At 36.4% G+C, this 11,685-nt stretch overlaps 1 protein-coding gene across 3 annotated transcripts; it reads right to left on the reverse strand.

Moving 5' to 3' along the window:
- Nucleotides 1–133: 133 nt before the first annotated feature.
- LOC108982383 lies at nucleotides 134–4,567 on the reverse strand. 3 transcript variants are annotated; one of them, XM_018953761.2, is made up of 5 exons: nucleotides 4,399–4,567; nucleotides 2,723–3,044; nucleotides 1,787–2,271; nucleotides 1,477–1,708; nucleotides 143–1,366 (listed from the first exon to the last, which is right to left on the reverse strand). In XM_018953761.2, the coding sequence occupies exons 2-5, from the start codon at nucleotides 2,997–2,999 to the stop codon at nucleotides 894–896; spliced, it is 1,467 nt and encodes a 488-aa protein (XP_018809306.1). In that variant the 5' UTR covers nucleotides 3,000–3,044; nucleotides 4,399–4,567; the 3' UTR covers nucleotides 143–893. The 3 variants fall into 3 exon arrangements, with proteins under 3 accessions (XP_018809321.1, XP_018809306.1, XP_018809291.1); XM_018953746.2 differs by having other exon boundaries at nucleotides 145–1,366; nucleotides 4,403–4,567; XM_018953776.2 differs by lacking the exon at nucleotides 2,723–3,044 and having other exon boundaries at nucleotides 134–1,366; nucleotides 4,403–4,567.
- Nucleotides 4,568–11,685: the final 7,118 nt, after the last annotated feature.

Raw genomic sequence — 11,685 nt, forward strand, 5'->3', positions numbered from 1 at the left:
CACCAGTCAGAGCTTGGACTCATCAAACTCGGGGCTAATTTTCATCAACCAACAGGAAGCGTTCTATTAATTAAGCAACCAAAACAACTGATTAAAGTAACATCCTACAAATATTATGGAAAAATAAAATATAAGCTTATCATATTTTATACTAACAAAATAATAAAATAAAATTTATCCTGGTACGCTTATAAAAAGCTTGTATACCGAAGCTAAGCAGGCCATGTTGGCAACTATATACTTGCAAAACCTAGATTTATCTGCAAATTGCCTGGCTCATCATGCATCATCCAGATGAAGGTTGGAAAACAAAAAACCACCCTTGAGACTCAGATTTGGAAGATCTGTGAAATGTGTTTACTAATAAGCACAAATCATCATGAGCTTTGCAACATCTACAATATGTACTTTGATCTGCATCCCACATTTTTTAGGCATCTGTCCTGTATGCTTTACCTGAGTCATTTTTTATATAGCACACCACCACGGTCCACCATCATCATTGATGATATTCGAAACAACATGAAATGAGACTGCAAATTTATTAGACCAGCCCAAAAAATATGGCAAAAAAAAAAAGCATTTTATACTTTCATGGTAGAAACACGCATTCCAACCTGCGTCAGAGGGATAATAGACACCTTGACACGACCATTATTGCATTTTGCGACATGCACAAAGATTTCGAATAGTTTTAGCAGGATATAGGCAGAAAATATTTGGAACAAACGTGAGAGACATGCACAAAGATTTCAAAAAGTTTTAGCAGGCAGAAATTTTTTGGAACAATCGAGAGAGAGAGAGAGAGAGAGATGCATGTCTAGAAAGTCATAGTACCATTCCTTCATAAGATATTCATTGCATCTGAGCACATTCATTGCTAGTGCCAACGGTCACCACTCATCCCAATTGTTTATGAAGTCATCCCACATCGCAGCCGCAATTGACTCTCGTGATGAAAAGGCATCTTCTTCCTGTATGTGAGAAGCCAACTGCATATCTGGATGTTGATCAGGATCAGGCGATTCATCCACAGATGAGCCTTCAACACTACTGAACAACCAATCATTTCGTTCCTCGCGCCGGATATAATTGTGTAGAACACAGGCAGCTATAACTATATCCCTCTGTATATGAAATGCATATTGAGGGGCAAGTTTGAGAATGGGAAATCGAATTTTCAACACATCAAAAGACCTTTGTATGACATTCCTTAGATATGAGTGTCTGTGGTTGAACAACTCCTTCGCATTTCTAGGTAACTGATTAGCACCTCTATATTCATGAATGTGATACCGGACTCCTTGATATGGAGCAAGAAATCCCTCCCTATTTGAATATTCAGAGTCAAGAAGATAATATTTACCTGTAACATAAGATCGTTCGTTCAATCATTCCACCTTTGATGTTAATAAAGACTATCATATAAGAATATAATAGCATTTTTATTAGAAAAGTAACATTGTTTGGTCAAACCTTCAGGAAGGCGAGGAAAATTCTGATCTGGGTCGTCAAGGACTGCCCTCAATACACGAGAATCTGCAGCTGAGCCTTCCCAACCAGGATAAATGAATATGAACTGCAGGTCAAACGTGCAAGCTGCCAATACATTTTGCGATAGAATACCTTTCGTATTGCGAAATCGAGATTGATCTTTTGCAGGGACATGTGCCGGAATGTGCATACCATCAATGACTCCAATACAATCCTGAGAGGAAAGATACATGGTCAATGACATTGTATGATGCATATGAATGAAAGCAGAAAAAGAGAGAGCAATCTGAACCTTAAAATATGGATAAAATCTATTATTTCCAAGGATTTCGGGAGGAGTTGTGAGCGGAGGAGGTTGCAAAAATTCACGTGACAGTGACTTGATTGCCTTCAACACATTATTGAAATGCCGACTTATGGTTTCACCTGAGTGTTGAAACCGCTCCTGGATTACTCTGTTACGTTCATTATGGCCAATAATGTTCAAAAAAATTGCCAGCTGCTCCTCTATCATAACCCCAGATGTGTCTCGTAACATGCCTCTTTGTCGAAGAATGTCACATAACTTGTGAAATACATGTTTGTTCATCCGAAACATTTCACAACATCCATCATCATGACCATTAAGCACTTCACTCATGAAACCACTTCCACGAGGCGATAACATACGAGGAGGTTGCCTAGTTATACTATTATAATGATAGTAGCCAGCAGCTGCTGCAATTATTTCCATCTCATCCAATTCCAAGTCAAAGTCGTCCATGCCAGCAGGTGTATCTGAAAAAATAAATTAAAGATACAGTATGTGCAACGCAAGCCAATACCTGTTGATAATACAATTAGTTGCTCTTGGCAGTATTTCAATTATGTACAAATAGAAACTAACCTTATAGAAACAAACCTTACAGAAACTAACAAGGAGGCTCAAACAAAACTTGCATGCATAAACCACAAAACTGACAATATTAAAGTAACAGCCATAAACCACAAAGTCAAACTAGTTACAAACAAAAGTTCCTTAAGAGTCTTCTTGATTGCACAAACTATAACTTTGGAACCAGAAAGAACAAAGCCAACAAGGTGGCTCAATCCAGTCAACTAGAGGAAGCACCAAACTTGCCCTGCAACCATAGCAACCGTTTCTCATTTCTAAGAGATATGAAAGTTTCTCTGGCACTGGGGCTCTCAAATAAATCCAAAGCGAAAAAATAGATCCTTTGATCAACACCTTTCATATCATCCAAAACTTTTATGCATTTGCTAATAGAAAACCGGTCCCCATTCTTCATGATTGCAGTTGCCCTCATTTTTGAAGCAGCTGCTATTTCTAGCATGGCATCCACTATAGCATCACCAGTAGCCTTTCGACTTCTCTTCCGACGACCTGAACTAGATGGCATCCCGGACTGACGCTTATGTCCCTCTAACACGTTAACATCATCTCCAGAGCCTGAAGAAGCATCCTCATCCACAAAATTCATTGGCGCACTAGGATCAATAGACATGCTTTATGTCTCAAAACATATCAACCGAGAATCATTCGATCCGAACTGTTGTCATTCCAAAATAACAATAAAAACCATAATCATTCCAATTCTCTACCATGAAAAAAACTCAATATCAACAAGAGGACAAAGCACTCAAAGACAAAAAAAAAAACATAAGATAGGTATGTATGTTGAAAGAAAGGGGAGAGAAACGAACAAAGAAAGACTATGCATCCATCATTATTGTTCACCATATATATGAGTCACCAGCTCTATTAATTGTTACAATGACCAACAAAGCTGCAAGTAAGAGAAGGATAATCAAATTCTCAAAGAATTCCAGATGGAACCCAACAAATGTGTCCATTTCTGTACAATCATCTTTTGGTAACTCAGATTGTCAGGCAAACAGTTTAACACTATTCCTTAATGACTTTGACTTCTGAATGATATTTCTCAGGCATTCGATTCATAGCGTGAATCATATTTTTCACTTTTATTTTTTCAGAGAAAAACATCTGCTATCTCAGTTCTTGGCCACGAAGGAGGGAAGAACACAAATTCAATGCAAAACGAAGGGGCCCATTTCTGAAAATGTTCAAAATGAAAAACCACGCATCTACACCAGAAAACGTTAAGACATCCATGTTAGCAAAGCACGTGCGACGCTGAGGTATTATCCAACCATCCTTACAATACAGAAGCATATCCAGCATAGATCAGAAAAGAAAAAAGAAAAAAGAAAAAAAAAAGGAGAATTACTCCAAGGACAATGTCCATATATTATTTACTTACTAACTTAAGAGGTTGCTTGAATATAAGGATGAAAACCATAAAACACAATTTTTTAATTGAAAAGATCATATTTATGCCAATTTAGTTGATAAGGAAACAAAAACCCAAAGCTAGTTTTTTAATTATTATTAAAAGCCAATTTGGACTAAAAAAAATTTTGGCATTTCTTCTTGACCAGTTTTAAGCAACCCAATAACGTATAATGCGAATTCAGGAAAAAAAAAAAAGAAATGAAAAATAAAACGAGAATTCAAGATAAAAAGAACAAAAATATGATAAGAGGGTCAAAAAAACAAGGGCCAACATATCCTGAACATCACGGTCGAAAATGTAGGAAGATGCAAAGAGCAAAAGCCTCTGAATCATTGACATTCCTAAAAGTCGGGCCGAGCCAAACATAATCACCCGGCTTACTTGACGTTGGTTATGCATATTCACAAGAAAGTAAAAAAAAAAAAAAAATCACATAAAAAATACAAACTTTCATATTCTTTTTCCCTTTCTTCTTGCATTTTCACTGTTTTTCTTAGCGATCAAAAGAAGAATTATTAAGAACTACAGATCGTTTACAAGCAAAAGATAAAACAATCATATGATGAGAGGTTGAGAAGAAAAGACATACTGACCAAGATCGCAGCTTTATATCTTGGAAAAGCCCAGAGCCCTTCTCCTCCAGTTGATTTCCTTACTGGTACTACTAATCAGAATCAAAACGAGCTAGGTAATGTCTTCGTACTAGGGTTTTGGTTTTTTGTCCATCTATGTTTATTTTGTTTTGTTTTTAAAGAGAAGCGCTCAAATAAATCAGAATGAACCTAAAAAAAAAAAATTTGATATATACAACTCTAAATGTATAAACTTCGTACAAGTTTTTTATAAAAAATATAATTTTATTATAAAAAAGTATAAAATATATACTTTTTCTTTTTATGGAATTTACATTTTTATAAAAAATTTATACAATATTTTTATATTTGAGATTTGTATCTAATATTATTCCGAATTAAAATACACCATCGTCGATAACACAACATAATAATAGAAATTTAAATTTAAATCTTACAGATTAAATCTTATAATTAAAAATAATAATAACCCATTAAGAATAATAATATCCTTATATCTTCTTTATTATTATTTTATTATTAAGATATTTTTTCTTCCACTTGTTATTTGAATGTGGATTAAAAATTGATGTTCTTATATAATTTAAAAAAAAATAAATTCAATCAATCAACTTAATCATATAAATTAATATAAAATAAATTTAATTTTATAAAAATTGACTCAAAGAGCAAAAAAAGTTAATTTTTATAAAATTGAATTTATTTTGAATAAAATTATGAATACATTTAGTTGATTGAATTTTTATTTTTTTTTTAAATTCTGCAAGATGATCATGTTCTGATATTTTTAATTCAGATTTAAAGAGAGAAAAAAAACCAAGTAATAAAGTATTAGTAAAGGAGGTATAAGAGTATCATTACTCCTTAATTAATATGGATGATGTGCTTACACAATAATTTGATAATAGAATAACTCATACTTAAATATTGTCCATAAAAATAATACCAAATTATAAAAATTAAGAAAATAACTAATTACGATTATTTTCACAACCCTATATGAAATAAAGGGTAGTTTTCTAATATTAAGATTTATTTTTAATAGCATAACATGATTGCAATAGACCATTTGTTGAATGAAAAATAATTATAAAAGAGTTGTAAAAGAGTTATAAGTATATTATTACCAACTCATATTGTGAGTGACATTTATCGCTGCAGAATAAACCAATTTTAAAAGTGGATAATATGCTCTATAAGATTCACCTTATCATATTTCTATATATGGATTACTCGTTATATTCTTTTATCATAAGATTCGTCTCTTACTAAAGAATGATGATTAATGAGCATTTTATATTCATTTTATTTTCTTAATTATTAACTATAAGATCTATTGTCATTTTTTGCTCGTCCTCATAAATTTAGAGTTGGTAACGAATTCTCCTAATTTATGGCTCGCCATACAATTTGTTATATAAGCAGGCAAATACTCATTTCTATTACGTACAGCAATAACATGAAAAATGATAAAACTACAATTTTTTTCCAACTCTTTCTTAACTCTATTTTAAGTGGAGGGTAGTTATGTAAAATAAAAATTATATTAATGAAATGGCACAATTACATTGGTTTATAAAATGAGTTGTAAATTAATTATAAAAGATTTGTAGTTGTCACAATCTTTTTCCATTCTAAAGTTTTTTTTTTTTTTTGAGTAGATAGACTTGTAATTTAAAAGAACAGAATTTATTATTAAAAAATTAATTTTTTTTTTAGTACAAGTTTTATATTTACTCATTTTTTTTCAAACAAATTGTTCGTCACTTGCGCGACTACAAATATTATTTTCCTATTATAAGAAAAACCCGTAAAGACTGTCAACGACCTTGGAGGTTACAAAGATTAATCAATAAATCCCCAAACAAAGGTGTGTAAAACCTATTAGTAAAGAAATAAACAAAACCGGCCATTGAGCCTTACTGAGCTCCCTTCCCCATTGACATCTAATGTGAGAAGTTCTTGCACGATCAAGTGCATGCTAGCATTCCCTGAACGTTGCGTGCTAACTCATCCCATTGTTGATGAACTAACAACTCCTTGTACTCCATCCTTCGCCAAGCTATCCGCCGGTTGACTTATCTCACAATATACATGCTAGAAAGACTATGAAGCTAAAGTGAAATCTTTCACCTCCAAAACCTGCTCACATGTTTCCCTGAGATACCATGGTGCGACTCTAGCTATACGCTTTTACCCATCCTATCACCACCTGTAAGTTTGACTCAACCTCAATGCCCAAGTAGCCCAACACATCCAACATGACTCTCACTTCAGCCTCATATCATAGGAATGGGAGAAGGCAGCCACGACAACTCCCCAGGCACTCCACTCAGTCCTAACTACCCCATTGCCACCACACGAGTACGCAGAATCCCAAGCTACACCCATCCACTCATTCTAACCTTTCTTTTCACTCTTCTTTTTCCTTATTATTCTTTGGGAATATTTTTTGTTCGACATTAAGTTTGAATTGAAATGTTTATTCTAAATATTGACTTGATAATCTCTCGATTCTTCCTTCATGCGATTCAAAGACCCTATCAATTCCAATATTGGTAGCTTTGACAAATTCTTTTATACAAACTTTTTGGTCAAATTTATGAGGAATTTTCAACTTGTTTATTAATTATCTCAACAACTCTCTAATGGTAGTTAAGTATTGTATACATAGAGTATAGATATGCTCTAGAAGATCGGACAACAGTATGTACTACAATGGAGTGAGGATGCATGAATATCCAGCCGTGGGTCTAAAATTTTTTTCAATGCAATCCGAAATCTCGATACAATATGATAAGGCTATGGTTGAGCTTAATCAAGTTTAGTCCTACTTGAAAGCCTGGGAGATTTTCATGAATTCTTTCGTATATTCATTAGTGAGGTATGGTGTATTTATACACATACAAGAGATAATCAAATCTGTTACAAAAAGGCAGGGGTATTCCCGACAATAAACAAAACCTAACTTCTAGAGTATTCTAAGCATATTTACAGTAAATGAATAAATTATTAAGTGATAAAATGTTATATGCTAATACGCCCCCTTGAGTCCAAAGGGGTGTCAACTACATTGAGACTCAAACGAAAAGAAAAGAATTTATCAGAGACTAATGGCTTAGTAAACACATTAGCCAGTTGCTCCTTGAAGCTGCAAAAAGAAACTTTCAGAGTTTGTGCAGCAACTCTATCACGTACAAGGTGATAGTCGATGTCCATGTACTTGGTCCGTGAATGGTAAACTGGATTGGCAGTAAGGTACGTAGCTCCTAAGTTGTCGCACCAAAGTGTAGGAGCTGTAGACAAGGAGATTCCCAACTCTTTAGCATGGTTTGTAGCCATATAAGCTTAGCTGCAGTGGATGAAAGTGACTTATATTTAGCTTCCGTGCTGAATCTTACTACAGTCTTTTACTTCTTAGAGCTCCAAGAGATGAGATGAGTGCCTAGAAAAACAGCAAAGCCCCTTGTGGAACGTCTGTCATCAGGGTACCCTGCCCAATCTGCATCCGTGTAGGCTTGAAGAAAGTCACAAGATTGAGATTTAAAAAATAAACCATAATTAAGAGTGGCCTTAAGGTACCGAAGAATTCTCTTGACGGCAGTCCAGTGCAGAACTTTGGGACAGTGCATAAACTGACAAATATTGTTGACTGCAAACGCTATATCAGGTCGTGTGAGAGATAAATACTGTAAACCTCCTACAATACTGCGAAACAGTGTACTATCCTCAAACTCTGGTGAGTCATATTGAGATAGTTTAATTGAGGATGCTATCGGTGAGGTTACAGATTTTGAGTGAAGCATGTTGCTTCGTAGCAAGAGATCCTTAATATATTTCCTTTGAGATAAAAATAGTCCAAAACTAGAATAATCAACTTCAAGCCCAAGAAAGTAAGATAAACAGCCAAGATCTTTAACAGGGAAAGCTTGAGACAGAGCACTAATAAGAGAATCAATGGCACTTGGTTTTGATGAGGTAACCACAATATCATCAACATAGATGAGCATAAACATTTTCAAGTCACCATGATTCAGTATAAACAAAGAAGGATCAGTTTGAGATGCTGAAAAACCATAACTAAGCAGCCAGGTACTAAGTTGTACAAACCAGGCTCGTGGAGCCTATTTGAGGCCATAGATGGCCTTGTGCAGTTTGCATACAAAATTTGGATTTTTCGAATCAATGAACCCTTGGGGTTGTTGCATGTATACTGTGTCATGTAAATCATCGTGTAAAAAAACATTTTGAATATCTAGTTGGCGTAGAGACCAGTAATTCGTAACAGCAAGAGAGATTATCAAACGAATAGTTATGGATTTCACAACAGGACTGAAAGTATCATGAAAATCCAGGCCAGACTCTTGATGGTAGCCTTTGGCTACCAATCGGGCTTTCCTTCTTTCGAAGGAGCCGTATGAGTGACACTTAGTTTTAAACACCCATCTACACCCTAGAATATTAAAAGAGGGATCAAGGGGTACCAAACTCCATGTTTTGTTACTGACAAGGGCATGAGGCTCATGGGCCATGGCGGCTTGCCATTCCAGGAACTTGCTTGCAACCGAGAAACTGGAGGGATTGTCCCGTACACCTGCAATAGCAAGAAAATAATTTCACTGTCGTGGGTAAGGGATCGTGCCATCCCGAGAGATGTGAAGGCGAGAAGAATTAGTTTTACTCCGAGTTATTACAGGGGAACGAGGGGGACGAAGAACTGTTGATATAGTGGAAGGAAGAAGAGGGGGAGAGAAGGAGAAGACGAGGAGCTTTCTGGAGATGAAGAGATCGATGGATTGGGGAGCGGCAGAGGTTGATTTGGGAAATTAGGGTTAGGTGGAATTGAAGAGGTATCGGGAAATATGGGTGAAATGGGGGCCGAACTTGAGCCTAGGCCTAAAATGGATGAGGATAGTAAAGGAAGGGCCGTGTGTGTGGAAGTATTGGGTAATGTCGGTGGGCTTGAGAAATTGGACTCCTGGTGAGAGTAAGGAAATGATGTTTCATGGAATGTAACGTCTCGGGAGATATAAATACAGTGAGAGCTTGGGTCAAAACATTTATAGCCTTTGTGAGAGGTACTGTAACCCAAGAAAACACACGGTGTTGACCGAAACATTAATTTGTTTTTGTTATAGGGCCTCAAGTTAGGCCAACATGCACAACCAAAAACTTTTAAAAAAGTGTAATCAGGGTCTTTTTGGCGAATCAAGAAATAAGGAGATTTATTTTGAAGAAATTTTGAATGAAGCATGTTAATTAAATAGACTGTGGTTTCAAAAGCTTCAACCCAAAAATGTTTTGGAAGAGAGGAATGGGCAAGGAGTGCAAGACCGGTTTCGACAATATGTCGATACTTGTGTTCAACAAGTTCATTTTGTTGGTGAGCATGTGGGCATGAAAAACGATGTGTAATTCCAAGTGTTTTACAAAATGATGTGAGTGGTGTAAATTCACCACCACCATCAATTTGTAGTACAAGCAATTTTGAATTAAAAAGATGTTCAATGTAAGGTAAAAATTGCCTGAAGACTTGAATAACATCAGATTTTAATTTTAATAGAAAAATCCATGTCAAACGGGTAAAGTGATCCCCAAAGGATATATAATATCTGAACTCATTCTTGGAAATTACAGGAGATGGATCCCAAAGGTCCGAACTAACAATTTCTAAAGGCCTTTTATATTGGGCCGAGCTTAACGTGTACGGAAGCCTATGGGCCTTTGCAAGAGGACAAGCTGAACATTGAAAAGGAAAATCTTCTCTGCGGGATGAGGACAAACACTTAGTGTGCAGAATTTTAGACACAAGATCAAGGGAAGCATGCCCGAGTCGTTTGTGCCACTATGAGATGGAGGTTTTCTCTCCCAGATGAGTTGAAGCAGATGTCGTTTTTATTGAAGGAAAAGCATAAAGGCCGTTAAGCGTTGGTCCGGTGAGGAGGGACCTCCCCATCCGAGTGTCCTTCACACAAAAATGGTTTGCATGAAATTCAAAAAAACAGAGATTATCTTTACAGAATTGAAGTACAGAAACAAGGTTCTTGGAGATATTTGAAACATGAAGCAATTTATGTAAAAGAAAAGAGGAAGAATTAGAGAGAAAAGTAGAGTCACCGATGTGTTCAATCGGGAGACATGATCCATCACCCACGCGAATGCCTTCAGTACCATTGTAATGCTCACTAGACAGATTGAGGTTAGAGAGGTCATTGGTGATATGATGGGTTGCGGCAGAATCGGGATACCAGGTCGTATCCGAATTGTAGTTTTGGTGGTTGGAGGAGGAAGTTTGGGTGGGAGAACTAGATGTATAGTTGGTTGAGAAGTAAGGAAGAGGTTGCATTTGGTATGAGTGGTTAAACCTTTGTCGACATTGAAGGGCAACATGCCCTGGTTTTTGACAAACTTGGCAAGTGGGGCGAGCACCACCAGGTGTTTGATGAGTGTGCCCAGAGAGGTTGGGTGTGTAATGACCACCACTGTTCGAGTAGTTTCCGCGACCTCTACCTTGTCTACCTCTAGAGAAAGATCTACCTCTCTAGTATTGACCTCCAGTCGAAGCATGAGAGCTAAAATTGGCCGAGGGTTCTAGAGTTTGCTTAGAGGAGTGAGCAAGTCTGCTTTCATGTATGAGAAGCATTTGATATAGTTCATGGGAAGAGATGGGGTCAGAACGGGTGGTCATAGACGTGACAAAGGGTTCATAGAGATGACCTAACCCAATGAGCAGGTACGTGACTAGTTCTTTGTCTGGTAAAGGCTTACCTGTGGAGGCAAGGCTATCTGCTATGGACCTGACCTTACCGAAATACTCAGTGATAGTCTGCTCACCATGAGATAGATTGGTCAACTAAAAACGAAGATGAAAGTTTTTTGTCTGTGAATGAGAGGCAAACATGGAGGAAATGGAATTCCAGAGGGAGCAAGATGTAAAGGTTGATAAAACATGATCTATGACAGAATCAGAAAGGGATGAGAATAGAACATTGAGAACTAGTTGATCTGTTCTCATCCAAGTTTTATAATCCGAGCTTATTTGTAGTATTTCATTGTTAGCAGCAATAAGAAATTTTGCTGGACAGGGTAAGGTGTCATCCACATAGCAGTAGAGGTCTTGACCTCTAAGGTAAGCTGATATTTGTACCTTCCATAGTAAATAATTCTTAGTAGTAAGTTTAAGGGTGACTATGTGTGAGAAAGAAGAAATGATGGAAGCAAAAGGAGAGGGAAGGGAGGCCATGGATCACGAGACTGCTAATCGAGCAGCTCTGATACCATGT

Source organism: Juglans regia, chromosome 6 (genome assembly GCF_001411555.2).
Source record: "Juglans regia cultivar Chandler chromosome 6, Walnut 2.0, whole genome shotgun sequence".
NCBI lineage: Eukaryota > Viridiplantae > Streptophyta > Magnoliopsida > Fagales > Juglandaceae > Juglans > Juglans regia.

Coding starts and splice junctions, on each gene's coding strand:
- LOC108982383 (XM_018953761.2), bottom strand. CDS start 2,999: ATGTCTATTGATCCTAGTGCGCCAATGAATTTTGTGGATGAGGATGCT. Junction 2,272..2,722: donor AGTTTTGGATGATATGAAAG/GTGTTGATCAAA, acceptor TTATTTTTTCAG/ATACACCTGCTGGCATGGAC. Junction 1,367..1,476: donor TTTTCCTCGCCTTCCTGAAG/GTTTGACCAAAC, acceptor CTTATGTTACAG/GTAAATATTATCTTCTTGAC.